Source organism: Microcaecilia unicolor, chromosome 12 (genome assembly GCF_901765095.1).
Source record: "Microcaecilia unicolor chromosome 12, aMicUni1.1, whole genome shotgun sequence".
Lineage (NCBI taxonomy): Eukaryota > Metazoa > Chordata > Amphibia > Gymnophiona > Siphonopidae > Microcaecilia > Microcaecilia unicolor.
The window spans coordinates 87,722,327-87,742,725 of NC_044042.1; the positions used below are offsets into that span (position 1 = coordinate 87,722,327).

The window sequence follows — 20,399 nt, forward strand, 5'->3', positions numbered from 1 at the left end:
GCTGTGTCGCATTATTCCATGCTTTTGAATATGCTGTAATTTTTTTTCTTTATAATAGTCTCTACCATTTTGCCAGACACCAACATCAGACTCACTGGTCTATAATTTCCCAGATCTCCTCTGGAACCTTTTAAAAAATATATATCAGTGTTACATTGGCCATCCTCCAATCTTCCGGTACCATGCTTGATTTTAAAGTTAAATTATATATTACTAACAATAGTTCCGCAAGTTCATTTTTCAATTCTATCAGTACTCTGGGATGAATACCATCTGGTCCAGGAGATTTACTACTCTTCAATTTGTCAAATTGTGCCATTACCTCTCCAGGTTTATAGAGATTTCATTCAGTTTCTCCGACTCGTCAGCTTTGTATACCATTTCTGGCACTGGTATCTCTCCCAAATCTTCCTCGGTGAAGATTGAAGCAAAGAATTCATTTAATCTCTCCGCTATGCCTTTGACTTCCCTGAGTGCCCCTTTTACCCCTCGGTCATCTAGCGGTCCAACCGATTCTTTTGCTGGCTTCTTACTTTTAATATACCTACAAAACGTTTACTATGTGTTTTTGCCTCCAAAGCAATCTTTTTATCAAAGTCCTTCTTTGTCTTCCTTCTCAGTGCTTTGTATTTGACTTGCCATTCCTTAATGCTGTTTATTACTATTTTCAATCGGACCCTTTCCACATGGCATTTCAATCCATAGGGATTCCAAGATGTGTTTTGTTTTCTGCAGAATTTTCAATCTATTTGATTCAAGGCTACCCCTCTACCAATTCGATCCACCCTATCACTACGATATAATTTGTATCCCAGTATAACAGTGTCCCACTGGTTATCCTCCTTCCACCAGGTCTCAGAGATGCCTATTATATCTAATTTTTCATTTAGTGTAATATATTCTAACGCTCTCATCTTATTTCTTAGGCTTCTGGTATTCACGTATAGACATTTCACACTATGTTTGTTGTTCCTATTTACATCTTGCTCAGCAGCCGACCGTGTTAATTTGCAATCTTTTGTCTGATTTTTATTTAAGGACACCTGATCTACTATGGTCTCTTTTGCAACCTCGCTATCGGGATACCCTATCTTCCCTGTTTTGGCAATATCTTTGGAAGATACCTTGTTCCGAACCATGCGTTTTTCAACGACTGTCAGCCTTCCCTCAGGTTCTAGTTTAAAAGCTGCTCTATCTCCTTTTTAAATGCCAATGTCAGTAGCCTGGTCCCACTCTGGTTAAGGTGGAGCCCATCCATCCGGAATAGGCTCCCCTTTCCCCAGAATGTTACCCAGTTCCTTACATACATACATAACATAGTAGATGACGGCAGAGAAAGACCCGCACGGTCCATACAAATCTAAAACCCTCCTCCCTGCACCATCGCCTCATCCACGCATCGAGACTACGGAGCTCTGCCCATCTCTCGAGCCCTGCCGTGTGGAGCATGTAGCACTTTGGAAAATTCTACCCTAGAAGTTCTTGATTTGAGCTTTCTACCTAAGATCCTAAATTTGGCTTCCAGAACCTCTCTCCTACATTTTCCTACATGTACCTACATGTACCAAGACAGCCGGCTCCTCCCCAGCACTATGCAAAATCCTATCTAGGTGACGGGTGAGGTCTGCCACCTTTGCATCAGACAGGTAAGTGACCAGGTGATCTTCAAGTCCATCAGCCACCCAGCTATCTACAGGCCTAATAAACGAATCACCAACTACAACAGCCGTCCTAACCCTTCCCTCCTGGGCAGTGGCTCCTGCAGAGACATGCTTGGTGTAAGAGTATTGCATCCCCTGGTGTGCTGGTCCTGACTACAGGATTACTTCCAGCTGCACCAAGGTGATGCTCTCCTTTTAGAATACCTCCCTCTTCCACGGCAGCACAGGGGCTGCCAGATTGGAGGTGGGACTTCTCTACAACGACCCTGTAGGACTCCTCTATGTACTTCTACTACTACTACTACTTATTTCTATAGCGCTACCGGACATACGCAGCGCTTCACACTTGAACATGGAGAGACAGTCCCTGCTCGATAGAGCTTACAATCTAATTATGACAGACAGACAGGACAAGTAAGGGATAAGGGTTAGGACAGACAGGACATATCAGGGATAGGGGACAGTTGAAGGGTTAGGGTTAGGAGTTAAAAGCAGCATCGAAGAGGTGGGTTTTTAGCTCAGATTTGAAGATGGCCAGAGATGAGGCTTGGCGTACCGGCTCAGGAAGTTTATTCCAGGCATACGGTGCAGCAAGACAGAAGGAACGGAGCCTGGAGTTAGCGGTGGAGGAGAAGGGTGCAGATAAGAGAGATTTGCCCAGTGAGCGGAGTTCCCGGGGAGGAGTGTAGGGAGAGATGAGAGTGGAGAGGTACTGAGGAGCTGCAGAGTGAATGCATTTGTAGGTCAGTAAGAGGAGTTTGAACTGAATGCAGAAACGGATAGGGAGCCAATGAAGTGACTTGAGGAGAGGGCTAATATGAGCTTAACAACCCTGGCGGAATATTAGTCGTGCAGCAGAATTTTGAACAGATTGAAGAGGAGAGAGATGGCTCAGTGGGAGGCCTGTGAGAAGCAAGTTGCAGTAGTCTAAGCGGGAGGTGATAAAAGTGTGGATGAGGGTTCTGGTTGCATACTCAGAAAGGAAAGAGCGAATTTTGGTGATGTTATAGAGGAAGAAACGACAGGTTTTAGCAGTCTATTGACTATGTGAAGCGACGGAGAGGGAGGAGTCGAAGGAGGAGTCGCAGACTTCTCTGTCTCCTTCAGCTCCTCCAAGTCTGCTATTCTAGCCTCAAGACAATGGACTCATTGAGAGCTAGGAGCTCTTTGAATCAACGACACACATATGACCTCTCACCAAATGGGAGATAATCGTAGATGTGACACTCAGTGCAAAAGACTGGATAGCACCTCTCTCGCTGCGGACTACTGTTTGCATCATTGAGTGTCCCTTTTACCCTAGTACTACTAATTATTTCTATAGCACTACTAGATGTACGCAGCGCTGTATACTGGATATAAATGACAGTCCCTGTTCGACAGAGCTTACAATCTAATTAGGACAAACAGGACAAATAAGAGATGAGGGAGTTACTAAGATGGGAATGATGAAACATGGGATACTGAACAAGTGAGTAAGGTTTAGAAGTTAAAAGCAGCATCAAAAAGCTGGGATTTTAGAACAGGTTTCGGAGGCTATGGTCACCTTATGAGAAGTAGTTGCATGATGAGCAACTGTTTAGTGGGTTAGTAGGAAATTAGTCATATAATGATGGAGTCAGGAGAAGGGTGAAGGGGTTAAAGTGTAAAATGTACAATCTTTTCTTGGTGCATGGAGAACTGGTATGTAAAAAGAACAATTGCACATATTTAAATCTTTTTATTAAATGAAAATAAAACATTTTCTTTACAAAAAAAAAAAAAAAAAAGCTGGGATTTTAGCCTAAATTTGAAGACAGCTAGAGATGGAGCTTGACGTATCGGTCATCTAGCGGTCCAACTGATTCTTTTGCTGGCTTCTTGATTTTAATATACCTAAAAAAATTTTTTGCTATGTGTTTTTGCCTACAACACAATCTTTTTTTTCAAAGACCCTCTTTGCCTGCCTTATCAGCACTTTGCATTTGACTTACCATTCCTCATGCCGTTTCTTATTATTTTCAGTCAGATCCTTCTTCCATTTTCTGAAGGTTTTTCTTTTAGCTCTAATAGCTTCCTTCACCTCATTGTTTAACCATGCCGGCTGTCGTTTAGTCTTCCTTCCTCCTTTTTTAATACACAAAATATATTTGGCCTGGGCTTCCAGGATGGTATTTTTGAACAGCATCCATATCTGATGTAAATTTTTTACTTTCACAGCTGCTCCTCTAAGTTTATTTTTTCACCGCTTTTCACTTTATCATAGTCTTCAAGCAGCCCCATCACCATTACCTCCTTCACCAGATTATACCTTCCACTAAGGACTAGGTCTAGAATTTTGCCTCCTCTTGTTGGCTCCTGTACCAGCTGCTCCATAAAGCAGTCCTTGATTTAGTCAAGGAAGTTTACCTCCCAAGCATGCCCTGTTATATTTACCCAGTCAATATTGGGGTAATTGAAAATCACCCATTATTATTGTGTTCCCCAGTTTGTTAGCCTCCCTAATTTCTGATCACATTTCTACATACGTTCGTCCTAGCCAGGTGGACGGTAGTACACTCCTATCACTATCCTTTTCCCCTTTACACATGAAATTTCAATCCATAGGGATTCTAAGATGCGTTTTGTTTCCTGCAGGATTTTCAATCTATTTGATTCAAGGCTCTCCTTAACACTCAGTGCTACCCCTTCACCAATTTGATCCACCCTATGACAACGATATCATTTGTACCCTGGTATGACAGTGTCCCACTGGTTATCCTCCTTCCACAGGTCTCAGAGATGCCTATTATATCTAAGTTTTCATTTAGTGCAATACATTCTCCCATCTTATTTCTTAGGCGTCTGGCATTCATATATAGACATTTCAAACTAGGTTTGTTGTTCCTATTTACATCTTGCTCAGTAGTTAACGGTGTTAATTTGCAATCCTTTGTCTGCTTTTTATTTAAAGACACCTGGTTTACTATGGTCTCTTTTGCAACCTCGCTATCAGGATACTCTATCTTTCCTGTTTTGGTGATATCTTTGAAAGATACCTTGTTCCGAACCATGCGCTTTTGAACGACTATCGGCCTTCCCCCAGGTTCTAGTTTAAAAGCTGCCAACACTTGGCTAACACAAAAGAACTTCAGATCCTGCATGAAATGCCATCTCACAGCACCACTATATTATTTTCACTTTGAGGGTATAAGGGTCACGCTTTCCTGCAGACCATTATTAAATGGGGTTAAATGGGCAGTAGTCACAATGGAGAAGGGTAGTTAGTGGGGTTCCTCAGGGGTCTGTGCTGGGACCGCTGCTTTTTAACATATCTATAAATGATTTAGAGATGGGAGTAACTAGCGAGGTAATTAAATTTGCTGATGACACAAAGTTATTCAAAGTCGTTAACTCGCGACAGGATTGCGAAAAATTACAAGAGGACCTTACGAGACTGGGCGGCTAGATGGCAGATGAAGTTTAATGTGAGCAAGTGCAAGGTGATGCACATGGGAAAAAAGAGCCCGAATTATAGCTACGTCATGCAAGGTTCCACGTTAGGAGTTACGGACCAAGAAAGGGATCTGGGTGTCGTCGTTAATAATACACTGAAACCTTCTGCTTAGTGTGCTGCTGCGGCTCGGAAAGCGAATAGAATGTTGGGTATTATTAGGAAAGGTATGGAAAACAGGTGTGAGGATGTTATAATGCCGTTCTATCGCTCCATGGTGCGACCGCACCTTGAGTATTGTGTTCAATTCTGGTTGCCGCATCTCAAGAAAGATATAGTGGAGTTGGAAAAGGTGCAGCGAAGGGCGACTAAAATGATAGCGGGGCTGGGACGACTTCCCTATGAAGAAAGACTAAGGAGGCTAGGGCTTTTCAGCTTGGAGAACAGATGGCTGAGGGGAGACATGATAGAGGTATATAAAACAATGAGTGGAGTGGAACAGGTGGATGTGAAGCATCTGTTCACGCTTTCCAAAAATACTAGGACTAGGAGGCATGTGATGAAACTACAGTGTAGTAAATTTAAAACAAATCAGAGAAAATGTTTCTTCACCCAAAGCGTAATTAAACTCTGGAATTCGTTGCCGGAGAACGTGGTGAAGGCGGTTAGCTTGGCAGAGTTTAAAAAGGGGTTAGACGGTTTCCTAAAGGACAAGTCCATAAACCACTACTAAATGGACTTGGGAAAAATCCACAATTCCAGGAATAATATGTATAGAATGTTTGTATGTTTGGGAAGCTTGCCAGGTGCCCTTGGCCTGGATTGGCCGCTGTCGTGGACAGGATGCTGGGCTCGATGGACCCTTGGTCTTTTCCCAGTGTGGCATTACTTATGTACTTATTAAAGCTATGCTCCAGCATGGTGCAAAGAGATGTTGGCACTAACGATAAACAATTACTGCAGTTAAGAAAGTTTTAGAAATGAATGCTTCACTCATACCATAACAAAATGTCATTTTGGAAAACGTATTAAAATGTTTTTCTATGTTTTAAATGAAATATATAACAAATGTAAAAAACAAAAAAACAAAAATGCTTTTCTTCTGAACACTGGCTAAGTTCAAATTCTGGGTCCCCAACCAAAATTCGGCAGAGGGACTTGCACAGCCATCTCATCTGCGAGTGGGGAGAAAGATCCCCTCTTTAGTGAGGCTCAATGTAACTCTGGGTCAGCTGCAAAGGGTCCATAGCGCTACAAGTTTCTTAAATTCCTGCTCCCCACTTCCCTCAATGGAAACAAGTGTTTTTAGACTGGCTCCTTACAATCTTGTTTTCAGCAACACCCAGAAATAACATTGATAATACAGGGCAGAACTGAGGTGCACTGGGAAAGCCGTGCGTTGGGTCTTGGTACTTGAGTACCAGAATAACAAGGGGTGCTACCACTTCTGTCAGACTGGAGAGTTTAAGAAGAGATTTGGAGGAAGCATAAGAGTACAGTTAAAGTGAAGTACAGTGTTTGCCACATGCTACCTCCATCCCTGCACTTCACAGGTCCCCTCAAGGGCTGTTTGGGCAGAATTTATACCTAGTGTTACCTGAATGTAACACCTTGACCTACTACTGACAAAGGTGTAAACAAAAGCCCCCAAAATAAAATAATTAATTTGTGTCATGCTTCTGAAGTAACTACATGCAGCAATGAATTTGCATGTGCTGACATCAAATTTCAACTGTCACAGACAGAATCAGAATCAAATACTTTAAAAAACAAACAAACCCGGAAATAAGCCCAATTGTTAAAACAAACATTCACAAAACCATAAACGTTTATGCTGAGGGATCTCAGAACATACCGCGATTGGTATAGATCTCACATTTTTTTAATACTGGTATCCAGCCAAAACTTCAATAGTTTGTACAGTGCTATGTAATCTGTTGACCCAAATTCCTCTGATAATATTTAATTGGATATTAAAAGAAAAAGCCTTACCTGCCCTCCATTAGCTAGTTCTAAGTAATCGTGTCTAATGAACTAAACTTTACATTTCTACGCCGTATACATATGTGAGCCACTTACTTCTTTAGTCAATCGGGTTCTCTCTCTCAACCTTAGCATGTAGACACCATGTGAGCCCACAAAATGGGTGGTAGTTCGTGCTCACATGGTAATTTACCTGAAGCTGTGATACTCCTCTCTCCCCTGCCCTCCCCTCTTCGACCACAGTGCTATCCCTTATTTGTCCTGTTTGTCTGTCCTAATTAGATTGTAAGCTCTGTCAGCAGGGACTGTCTTCTTCATGTTCAAGTGTACAGCGCTGCGTACATCTTGTAGCGCTATAGAAATGATAACTACTACTACTACTACATTGCTCTTTTGGGGAATATGTAATTGGTCTTTGAGTAAACAGACCTCTTGCCCTGCTCTGGAGGGCATCTCTAGGGAAACAGAATGCCACCAAAAGCTTCACCCCCCACTCTGCTGACTTGTATTGTGTGAAGGTGCCAAAGGTCATTATTTATTCTAAATGTGGGTGGAGCCGATGCTGATCACAGGGGGCTCTACAAAAGCCTCAGACCTGGGGGTAGGTTTTGGTCATTGAGCCCCTGCGGTAGACATCAGCGCACATCTGATACGCCTCTAGCTTACATTTTAATGTGCTGTGCACATGTTAGATACTTAATGAAATATATGGTTTTATGTTTTATTGATTTTATATAAGTATGTACTGTAACCCGCTGTGGATTAAAAGCGGGATATAAATATGAAAATAAATAAATGTCTTGCGCATGAGTAAATCTCAGCTCCATGCATGCAGCGGCCATTAGCACGCAGATAAACTGCTTGTTAGCCACACACTGCAACTCCTGGCAGCTTTCTGCATCCACTTCTTCGAGAGTTTCTTTAAATGCGGCTGCTTTGCCTGGAACATTCCCCATGCCTTGCTTGATCTTCTTATTTCTGATTTTAAGCTGAGAGGTCTCAGGAAACCCAGCTGTGGGGATCTAAAAGTAGTAAATCTGAAAATCCAGCTGGGGGGGGGGGGGGGGGGGAGCGGGAAGCTGCTCTTTGCTGATAAAGGCCACAGAGCCTTTCTGCTGCACCCACTGTGTGAAAATCCTAATGACAAGGAAATGGCTCATTGTGTGTCCAGCAGCAGCTATATTTTCCTTGGAGGCTGGGATAATTGCTGGGCGAGAATAGCATGGCTGGCCAGGCTACCCCCTCTATCCTTAGTCTGGCACTGCACAGCCAATGCAATCAGCAGCAGCCCTGTGGAAAATATCCAAGTCGACAGCATCTCGGCCTCCTTGTGCTGCTCCCCTTCTACCAACAAGGGCTACTTTCATGGCTGGGGGAGCTTCAGTTATAGCTAGTACTATAGAACATTTCCTCAGCTCCACCTTAGAATCAAATTAGTGACTTGCTCCTGGTCTCAGTTCTGCAGTGTCCTGGATGGATTCTACAAGGGTTACTCATTTATAGCACAAGACAGTCTGAAGTAATCTATTATGGCCTACTATTAAAGTAGCAGATTATTTGTAAATTGGCAAGTGCTTGTGACCACCTTAACACTGGCTATGAGATCCACATGGTACGGCTACCTCATCACAGTCAGTCTGAAACCAACTAGTGGTCAACTTCAGTAGCAAACCTTGGCCTTGAGCTATGAGCCTCACCTGTGCAATTTGATTTGAGCCATAATGACATACTACAAATGAATAACCAAACACTTAGGGCTTCTTTTATCAAGACCCTAGCAGTCCCCCTTGCGGCAATTCCAACAAGGGCTTCCGCACAGGAACCGCTAGCATGGCTTGATAAGAGAGGCTCTTAGTACCGAATCCACATGCTAAGTCCCAGAGAGAGTAAACCTCTGTGTTTTAAGTGCTATCATGAGAGCCAACTTTTCAAAATTATTGGGGGTGCTAAGCCCAGTGGAAATAAACCCTCCCTGGACACATACAAGGAATTGTCTCAATAATTGGGGGTGCTCAAGCACCCACAGAGTCGGCTCCTATGATCATGAGTATCCCACAGAGATGTCGAGAACATACTCTACAGCAGGGGTGGGCAACCCCAGTTCTCGAGGGCCACAACCCAGTCATGTTTTCAGGATTTCCCCAATGAATAGGCATGAGATCTCTTTGAAGGCACTGCCTCCATTGTATGCAGGTCTCGTGCATACAATGGAGGCAGTGAACACTCAACAGAGTTATGGATTTCGAGGACCAAGCTGTCCACCCCTACTACTACTACTTATCATTTCTATAGCGCTGTATCCCTGCTCTAAAGGAAGTATGTGTGGATGTGATCAGAGATCTGAGGCTGGTAAGTGAAACAGTATGAGAGAGACGCTTCCTGCACTGAACTGAGTCAGAGACTTCAAGAAGACAGTAGCACGGAAGCCCTTCTCCAAGTAACAAGCCCCTGGGGCACCATTACAATTGTACCTGCATAATCCCTCCCAACACCTCTCCTATGGAACTTCCTTAAGATGGAAGCATTCACAATGAACAAGTCAGAAGATCATTTCCTCAGGAAGGCTGAGAAACCCAACATACTTAATATCCTAAATATTTCCATAAGAATTCTATTCAAAGAGGAAGTGATGTGGGAGTGAGGAAAAGTGCAAAATGTTAAAGTTTAAAGTAAACAAAGGACTGGTATGAACAAGAAACCAGTAAGTACCACACTGTGTTCACATTTGACAGAGAAAATTATGGCAAATAAAGACAACAAGGCCTATCCAGTCTGCCCATCCATATCATCTACTGATCTCTACCATCCTTTCCCTTAGGGATCCTCTGTGTTTGTTTCATGTTTTCTAGAATTCAGATACAGTTCCCGTCTTTACCACCTTTCCCCGGGAGGCTGATCCACAGCTCCACCACACTAGCACATTCAGTTCACTAAGGGGCCCTTTTACTAAGCCACGTAGGCGCATACGCGTGCCCAATGCGCACCAATATGGAGTTACCACCCAGTTACCGCATGGCCTTTGAATAATTTCATTTTTGGCGCGCGTCTGAAAAATATTTTTTTTTAATTTTGGGACGCGCACTTGCAGTAATTTCATTTTTGGCGCACATCTGAAAAATAGTTTTTTTAATTTTCGGACGCGCGCCAAGTGGCATTTGGCGTGTGTAGGTCATTACTGCCCGGTTACTGCGTGAGTTTTTACCAGTAGATCAATGGCTGGCGGTAAGGACTCAGACCCAAAATGGACACGCGGCAATTTTCATTTTGCCGCACATCCATTTTCAGGAAAAAAAAAAAGGACTTTTTTACAGGCGTGCTAAAAAATGGATTGGCATGCACCCAAAACTCATGCCTATACTACCACAAGCCATTTTTCAGTGCGCCTTTGTAAAAGGACCTCTTAGGAATTAATTGAAACATACAAATTTGACCAGAGGTGCCTAAATTTTTCTATGCAACTGTTGATCTGTGCAAGTCCCCTCCTGCCATAGCTTCTTTCAGGGTTGTAATTCCTGCTTCCATACGTTAATCCCCCTCTCCCACCCATGTCTTTGTGAAATACATAAACTCATTTCATGGCTGTTTTGAACTGAAGTATCATGTAAGGTCTTCCGTTTGTATCCCACTCCTTTCTGAATTCTTCCACCTGTTTAACCCACTTGTTTAACAAAGAATATTATTTAATTTATTTAAAGGATATCCTACTTACTAAAAAAATCTGAGTTATAGCTTCACATACATACTTTAAAAAAACCTAACAAAGTAAAACAGTAAATACAATTAAAATAAACAAAATCAAAAAGCAACAGAAAACAACAATCTTACAAAATAATCACATAAAATTCATATAAAAGCTTATTGGAATAAAACGGAAAAAAAAGCTTTAATAAGATGTTTTCTAAAAGATAAAAAGGAATTTGTCTGCCTTAACTCTAGGGTGAGAGAATTCCACATAGAAATACATAAAACTGAGCATGCCCAAACTGTACCTGTGCAGAAGAACTACAAACAGTTTTCTCCATGGGTGCACTGCATAAATGTCCTTACTATACCACCCTAGCTGCAGTCCCAGCTCAATGCTCTTGTTTATTTGCTTTGATGACAGAAGAGCAGCACCACATGTTTCTACAAGGATGCTTGGGTGAACAGGGAGAGGAATGGCCAGAAAGAAAAATGAGGTGATGATGCTCCTGTATAAGACTGTGGCGAGACCTCATTTAGAATATTGTGTACCATTCTGGAGACTACAACTTCAAAAAAATATGAATAGGACGCAACTTCTCCGGGGTGGGGCACAGCACAGGAAAGGCCCCATCGGACAGAGAGCAGCTTTTCAGCACTGCTTCTGCTGCAGCGCTTGGAAGACCGGCGGGAGGAGAGGAGGTAGACAGATGCGGGATCCAGGCATGGGGAGGGGAAGGAGAGGAAGGGAGGGTGCTATCTGAGGTGACCCTGGGCATTTTGTCTGCTTGATTAATTTATTTATAACATTTATATCCCACAGTATTCCCACCCAAGGGCAGGCTCAATGTGGCGTACAATAGTTAATATGCAAACAATAGTACAAAATACAAGGTCACAAGAGGGAGAAAGAAATAGTTGAGGAGGAAAGGAAGAGAGGGGAGGTGAGAAATTATCACAGAGAGAGCCATGGGTTAAAAGGGCGTGGCATAAATACACAGGAGGCGAGTCTTTTTCAACTGAAAGGAAACTCTGGAATGAGGGGACATAGGATCAGTGACGATCCTAGGTCGGCTGCCCCGGGTGCAGCACGACCCCCCCCCCCTCCCCCCCCGGCGCATTCTTGGCTGCTGGGAGCAGCCGCGCGGCTCTCGGCTCCGGTGGCTCCCTGTTCCCTCTGCCCCGGAACAGGAAGTAACCTGTTCCGGGGCAGAGGGAGCAGGGGAACAGCGGAGCCGACAGGCATGCAGCTGCTCTCTGCACCCCTCCATGGGCGTGCACCCGGGGTGGACCGCCCCCACCGCCCCGCCCTTGCTACGCCGCTGCATAGGATGAAGGTGAAAGGGGAGAGACTCACTTGAAGAAATACTTCTTCATGGAAAGGGTGGTGAATTTGTGGAACAGCCTCCCGGTGGAAGTGGAGATGATGAAAACTACTGGAATTCAAGAGAGCTTGGGACAAGTCCATAGGATCTCTAAGCGAGTGATAGGGAGAGTAGATGGCATGGATGGGCAGACTGGATAGGCCATATGGTCTTTATCTGCCTCTTTTTATCTACGTTTCAATCTTTTCTTTTTACATACTGCATGTACCTTCTCTTCTACAAGCTGTGACCTGAAGTTTGGACTCACAGCCAATAAATTCAACAATATTAAAGCCAAGACAGAAGCAAGAATTAAGGACTGCAGTGGTCCTGGCCAAGGGGTGGACACAAAGAGTGAATATGAGAGAGAAAGATGGGGCACTGGGCAGGGACATAAAGACACATACAGATTTAAGAAAGAATCATGCAGAGGGGGTAGAGGGGGGAAAAATAATCTAACACTGCTTATGTAGCCTGTTCTGGGGGTTCCACAGCCAATAAACATGCCGGTTGTGCTCTAAAATAACCACTGTGATTCATTCAAGCTGTAATCAACACACCCAAGCAAGCTGTCGTCACTTAACACTGCCCCCACTGACTCTTAAAGAACAATTTTGGGAAGTAAGACCAATGCCAGGCAGACTTCTACCATCTGGGTCCTGTAAACAGCAAAAACAGATCAGGGATCGAGGCTCGCAACTCCAGTAATTGGGAAGTAGGACCAGTGCTGGGCAGACTTCTACGGACTGTGCCGCAAACTTGACAGAGTGAGAGAGAGACGGAGATGAAGTATATCAGTATTCAACTCTGGCCGCCTTGGTAGGCCGTGCAGCTCTGTATCTGCTGAAATTTGCAATGTTACTATGCGATTCCACAAACAAATGTTTTTTTTTAAATTACATGTCATGAGCTCTGGCTTACAAGATCAGGGGGGTATGAGAGGAGAGCAGGCCAAAATCAAGGATTGTGTGAAATTTGTATTGAGGTGATTCAAGCATCGCTCAGACTGGGGAAAACAACACACAGCCAGGCCCAGCCAGATCTCCACTTCTTTCTGCTGGCACTGATAGTGTGATACCATGAAACATATCGAAGGTAAATCTTATAACAGGCACTAACATCTATATGCATTTTAATGTATAGAACATCAAGACTTATATGTGCACGTGTGCACATACATACAGAACTTCCAAGGGCACTTACTGAACTCAATTAGCACATAAGCACCGCCATACTGGGAAAAGACCAAGGGTCCATCAACGACAGAGGCCAATCCAGGCTTCAAGAACCCGGGAAACCACCACCAAAAAAAAATATATATATATATATATTTAATAATGTTCAATGGACTTTTCCCTCAGGAATCTGTCCAAACCCCCCTTAAACTCTGTAAGGCCAGCCACTGCCACCACATTCTCCGGTAACGAGTTCCAGAGTCCAACTACATGCTGCGTAAAGAAAAACCTTCTCCTGTTTTAAATCTACCATATTCTAGCTCCATCTTGTGTCCCCTGGTTTTGTTGTTGTTCGAAAGTGTAAACAAACGCTTCACATCTGTCCGCTCTACTCCGCTCATTATCTTGTAGACTTCTATCATATCACCCCTCAGTCGCCTCTTCTCCAAGCTGAAGAGCCCTAACCGTCTTAGCCTTTCCTCATAGGGAAGTCGTTCCATCCCTTTTATTCTATAAATGGTGCCCAAGTCTAGTTGCCAAAAAAGTAAGCGTGCTCTGCGTTATTCTATAAACGTTCCTGCAAGTTGGGCACTGTTTATAGAACAGCATTTAGCTCCAAGATCTGCGTTTAATTTTGAGCATAAGGTTTACACCAAGCGAACCCTGCTGTAAACCCCATGCCTAATTTAGGCACAGATCATCTGACTTCTATAACACTGCCCTCAAGCCCTAGAAACCAGTGGCGTATTTAAACTAGGTGCATCTGTTGCATACGCACCCCCTAGTCAGACCTGGTCCCCCGCCCCCACCTTAAAATCTTCTCTGCTGCAGTCTTCACCTGGGCAGTGGCAACAGCACCCATAGGCAGCCTGCACTGAGACTTCCTCCCTGAACCGTCCCACCCCTTCTGATACAACTTCCTGTTTTATAAAAGGCGGGACGGTTCAGGGAGGATGTCCCAGTGGAGGCTGCTGGCTAAGTGAAGACTGCAGCAGAGAGGATTTTAAGGTATGAGGGGGAGACAGGAGCGGCAGTGCAGGGGGGTTGGAGGGAAAATGTACCCCCTGTAAAAACTTCTTGGCTACATCACTGCTAGAAACACCCCTGACCGTTCCCATGCCCCCTTTCCACGCAGAAACATTTACGTGCACACCTTTATAGAACAGCAACTATAACGCTGGGCGTGTAAAGTGCAACTATTGAACATTAATGCTGATAATTGATTGTTGATGCCAAATTATCAGTGCTAACCGGCTCATTAAGCAATTATACTGTGCTCACAATTTGGGTGCTATATATAGAATTAGGGGGATTATGTAAATGCTCCTCAACATAGGAGGCAACTTTTCAAAATTATTGGGGGTGCTAAGCCCAGTGGAAATAACCCTTCCTTGGACACATAGAAGGAATTTTCTCAATATTGGGGGTGCTCAAGCACCCACAGCCTCGGCTCCTGTGCTCCTTAACATACATAGCGAACATTTGCAAGGGAGATGTACAAATGGGCGGAACTTGGACATGGCTCAAACTTATGCACATAACTTAAAGTATTCTGTAAATTATGCACATATCTGCCACAATTAGGCACTAACTTCAGCTCTAGGAAGACACGGTCAGGCCTAGAGGAGCAGCTTAGCGGTTAGAAAACCCCACTGACAACCAGGGAAGCCTGGTTCAAATCACACTGTGATCTTGCGGCCAAAAAAAACAAACAGGATGAAAGGAATTATTAGGAAAGGGATGGTAAACAAGACAGAGTACTATAATGCCTCTGTATTGTGGTGCGACCTCAGCTTGAGTATTGCGTTCAGTTCTGGTCACCGTATCTCAAAAAAGATATAGTGGAATTAGAAAAGGTTCAAAGAAGAGCAACCAAAATGATAAAGGGGATGGAACTCCTCTCCTATGAGGAAAGGCTAAAGAGGTTAGGGCTCTTCAGCTTGGAAAAGAGACGGATGAGTAGGGATATGATTGAGGTCTACATAATCCTGAGTGGTGTAGAAATGAATCGATTTTTTACTCTTTCAAAAAGTACAAACACCAGGGGACACTTGAAGTTACATGGAAACACTTAAAACAAATAGGATGAAATATTTTTTTTTCACTCAACGAATAGTTAATGCTCTGGAACTCTTTGCTGGAAGATGTAGCTACTAATACTACTTAACATTTCTAGAGCGCTACTAGGGTTACGCAGCGCTGTACAAATTAACAAATAAGGACAGTCCCTGCTCAGGAGAGCTTACAATCTAAAGGACGAAATGTCAAGTTGGGGTAGTTTAGATTTCCTGAGAAAAGGTGTAGTGATTAGGTGCCGAAGGCGACACTGAAGAGGTGGGCTTTGAGCAATGATTTGAAGATGGGTAGGGAGGGGGCCCGGTGTATGGGCTCAGGGAGTTTGTTCCAAGCATGGGGTGAAGCGAGGCAGAAAGGGCGAAGCCTAGAGTTGGCGGTGGTGGAGAAGAGTACTGAAAGGAGGGATTTGTCAAGAAAGCGGAGGTTACGGGTGGAAGATGTAGCGTATCTGGGCTTAAAAAAAGTTTGGACAGGTTCCTGGAGGAAAAGTCCATAGTCTGCTATCAGACAGACATGGGGAAGCCACTGCTTGCCCTGGGATTGGTAGCATGGAATGCTGCTACTAATTGCATTTGACCTGGATTGGCCACTGTTAGAAACAGGACACTGGGCAAGATGGTCCCATTGGTATGACCCAGTATGGCTATTCTTATGACCTTACGAGCAAGTCACTTGACTCTCCACTTCCTCAGTTACAAACTTAGGGTGCAATATTCAAAATGAGTTCAACAGCCAGGAGAGGCTCTTCGAGTGAGTGAAAAGTCCCAAGTGTTGTCCCTATCACTCTCCATTCCTGATCACTGGCAGGCCATGAGTTGCAGTCTCAGAGATCAAGATAGTCCAGAGAAGGTCCCCGTTCTAGAATGCCAGGGTACCATGCCCCTTTATGGTCAACTCTGGCCAAAAGAAATGTGGGGGCTTTCAAAAGTTTCCTTTTTTTCAACCATATCAGGCCTCCCCCACATGGCTAACCACCTACCCCTTTAATGTTTATTGTACATGCTGAACTGCGTCTTTGTGCCTTCCGTTCAAAAATAAAGTATTTAAAAATAGCACAGAAAGCCAAGCTTCCTACTCAGTTTTGCCAGATTTCACTTTTGGAGAGACTATGAGTTTTGCACCACTGATTAATTGAAGTTAGTGCCTATGTTACAATGTAACAAAATGTTCATTGTTCGGACACTCTCTCCTAAACAATGAGGTTCTTCATTGTTCTACTGCAAAGTCAAATAAGTAAAAACATTCCATAGCAAAGCAATAAAGATACAATGAACTGCACCATCCCTCACTTCCTTCTGAAGGAAATTCAATGGCACAAAACGCCTTTCATGGGGAAAGAATAATCTGCAAGCAGCACTGTGGGGAGCCTGGCACCAAGACTGGTTAACGGGGTGAAGTTGGTAACTTAACAGGTTGAGCCAGCCCTGGTTTTGCCCCATCGTATGTAAGGAGTCGTTACTCTAATTCTACCGATATCATCAGAACTATAATTAGAACTACAGATCCATATATACAATGGAGCAAAACCAGGCTTGGCTCAACCTGTTTGATCAACCTGGGGTAAACTGGCAACCTAGCCAAGCTCCTCCAACCCTACAGTCTGACACCTGAAAAACTGAAAAACCTTGTCCCTATGAGCAGTCAGCACACAGAAATTACAGGGCAATCAAAATTACAGGACACATGTCTGGCTGCTTAGAATGGTAGGGATTGCCACATGACACTGTACTTTCATCTTGCTTTCACATTGAACCTCCAGAGCACCCAAAGGAGGACTGTGCCTTAACTTGTAATTTCCCTGGTGGCTACAGAAGTGATAAGACATGGCCCTGTGACCTCCTACTGATGGCTCCCTTCATGAGGTTCCTCCATACTCTCCTGCTCAATCCAGAACCAAAAGAAAGAGACACCAAGCAAATCACTACTACTTAACATTTCTAGAGCGCTACTAGGGTTACGCAGCGCTGTACAGATTAACAAAAAAGGACAGCCCCTGCTCCAAGGAGCTTACAGGGAAATGCTGTACAGATGATGGGAGCGGGAAAGAAGTGTGGTGTATATTTAAATGCAGAGCTCCCATACCAAATTTTGCACCCACTGTGGTGAGAGGGACTCTCCCTCCCAACTCCCTGCCAATTTCCAGCCCCCAGCTATCACATAAGCACCGCCATACTGGGCAAAGACCAAGGGTCCATCAAGCCCAGCATCCTGTCTCTGACAGCCCCTCAAGAGGCTTTTAAGAAGTTGTTATACTGCCTCCCTCTAGTTTTCAGCAATAAAACTATTACCACCCTATGCCAGCACCCAGAGACTGTGTAAGCCCTCCCCACCCCCACCTATTGCTGGGCAAAAGACTGTGGAGATAATAAGAAAGGAATATACACCACTAGGTGTGGCAGCCAGTAAGGGCGAGAGAAAAAACTAAGAAGATTTAGTTGGCCCCTTCCTGAAAGGTGAGATATAAAAACATGACTCAGTGAAAGACTATAAGATTTATCCGTCCATCCATGCCAAACGCTAATCTCTACTACTATCCCTTACAGATCCTCTGTGTTTGTCCCATGCTTGCTTGAATTCAGATCCAGTCCTCTTTCTCAACTTGCAGGGCTAATTCCCACCACATCCGTCACTTTTAGGGTAAAAATAGATGATTCTTTAATCTCTCATCCTATACCTCCTCCTTTTCCTTCTGTGTACTTCTACCCTGGAGACAGTTAAAGCTCTATTTCCCCTATCCCTCGATCTCCAGAATTTCACACAGGTCCTATCAGAAGCCCTGTGGCTGAGCATTGCAATCCCGTGGCTCCTGGCTACAGCAACCTCAGACTTCCAAAGGCACATTCAGGTAAAACCCTACACCCACCAGAGACAGCCAACAACGAGATTTGCTGCAGTAAATTCAAAATCCGTGGTTTGTTGTAAAAAAGCAAACGCGGAGTCCTGCGCACCTTACAGGTTAGCAAAAGTCCCAGCAAGAAGAACAGAAAACTTTTGCTAGGGCTTAAAACGTGCGAGCGCAACAAGTAGCGGACGGGGGTGACAAGCTCCCATGTCCTCTTTGGCTGTACATACCAAGCAACAGTGGCACCAAGGGCAGCGAGAGGCGCAGCCCAGACCGTCTACTGCGAACATCCATGACCGTCAGCACCAGGAAACAACAACCGAGACCGAGAAACAGAGATCGGCCAGTCCACAGGCTGTGTGTGTCCGACTGTGCTCAAACCCCGCCCTTCCAGCACCTGCAAGCTCCGCCCACCCAAGCTTGACTCCTCCTACGCGCCTGGTCAAGGATACTCGCCGCTCCTGGGAAAGGAAAGAGCTACGAATTGTGCTGCTGTGTGTCAGACCGTGCTCAAAGCCCGCCCTTCCAGCACCCACAGGCCCCGCCCACCCAAGCTTGACTCCTCCTATGCGCCTGGTGAAAGATACGCGCTGCCCCTGGGAAAGGAAAGAGCTACGAATTGTGCTGCTCTGTGTCCGACCGTGCTCAAACCCCGCCCTTCCAGCACCTGCAAGCCCCGCCCATCCAAGCTTGACTCCTCCTGCGCGCCTGGTGAAGGATACGCGCTGCTCCTGGGAAAGGAAAAAGCTACGAATTGGGCTGCTGTGTGTCCGACCGTGCTCAAGCCCCGCCCACCCACCCAAGCTTGACTCCTTCTGCGCGCCTGGTGAAGGATACTTGCTGCTCCTGGGAAAGGAAAGAGCTACGAATTGTGCTGTTGTGTGTCAGACCGTGCTCAAAGCCCGCCTTTCCAGCACCTGCAGGCCCCGCCCACCCAAGCTTGACTCCTCCTGCGCGCCTGGTGAAGGATACGCGCTGCTCCTGGGAAAAGAAAAAGCTACGAATTGGGCTGCTGTGTGTCCGACCGTGCTCAAGCCCCGCCCACCCAAGCTTGACTCCTCCTGCGCGCCTGGTGAAGGATACTTGCTGCTCCTGGGAAAGGAAAGAGCTACGAATTGTGCTGTTGTGTGTCAGACCGTGCTCAAAGCCCGCCCTTCCAGCACCTGCAGGCCCCGCCCACCCAAGCTTGACTCCTCCTACGCGCCTGGTCAAGGATACGCGCTACTCCTGGGAAAGGAGAGAGCTACGAATTACGCTGCTGTGGACGAGGGGAGGGGCAGAGGTAAACCAAGGTGACGGGAGCCGAGCAGATGCAATTCTCTCTCTCTCCAAATCCTGCCTCTGAGTTGGTTTGCTAGGGGAATGATTGAGACAGTCCCAATACCATGGAGTATTCCAGGGGAATTTAGGGGCTGTCATGGGGGAGGACTTGGGCACTAGATACAGACCAGTTCATATATCTGGGAGTGGAGGGCTGAAGGAGAGATATACTATGCTTGCTGTGGAGGGAGAGGTGAGGACGCATTCTTAGTTCTTGCATGGGGTGGGAGACGCAATTTCTGTTCGGAGAAGGCAAATACGGGACCTACCTGAGGATGTGGGGAAGATACCTAGCTATGTGTTTATTTTAACCATTTATAACAAAAGTTATCAAATAAGATACAAGTAAACACAACAAAAAAATACAATAGTAAAGATCTTGATCTGATTAGATTACAGAAGGTGTGATTACCATTAGAGCCTTGAACAGACTCCTGCTCCATAAGGTTGGCCCAGTGTGTAAATACCGGCCATTTTTCTTCTAGAAAACAAGCAGAATACAAAAAGTGGGGGGACTGGATGGTATTCATCCTAGAGTACTGATAGAACTGAAAAAATGAGCTTGCGGAGCTACTGTTAGTGATATGCAATTTATCCTTAAAATCGAGCGTGGTACTGGAAGATTGGAGAGTGGACAATGTAACGCCGATTTTTAAAAAAGGTTCCAGGGGAGATCCGGGAAATTATAGACCGGTGAGTCTGACATCGGTGCCAGGGAAAATGGTAGACGCTATTATTAAAAACAAAATTACAGACCAAGTCAGCATGGCTTTTGTGTGGGGAAATCTTGCCTGACCAATTTACTTCAATTCTTTGAAGGAGTAAACAAACATGTGGACAAAGGGGAACCGGTTGATATTGTGTATCTGGATTTTCAAAAGGCGT

General features: G+C 44.8%; 1 protein-coding gene across 1 annotated transcript in view; it reads right to left on the minus strand.

Annotated features, from left to right (window-relative positions):
- Window positions 1-18,537, minus strand: part of ESAM (endothelial cell adhesion molecule) — a 101,908-nt gene extending 83,371 nt beyond the window's left edge. The window contains exon 1 of the mRNA XM_030221910.1: window positions 18,425-18,537. Coding sequence (XP_030077770.1) covers window positions 18,425-18,488 — 64 coding nt within the window. The 5' untranslated portion in view covers window positions 18,489-18,537. The remainder of the gene's footprint in view (window positions 1-18,424) is intronic.
- Window positions 18,538-20,399: the final 1,862 nt, after the last annotated feature.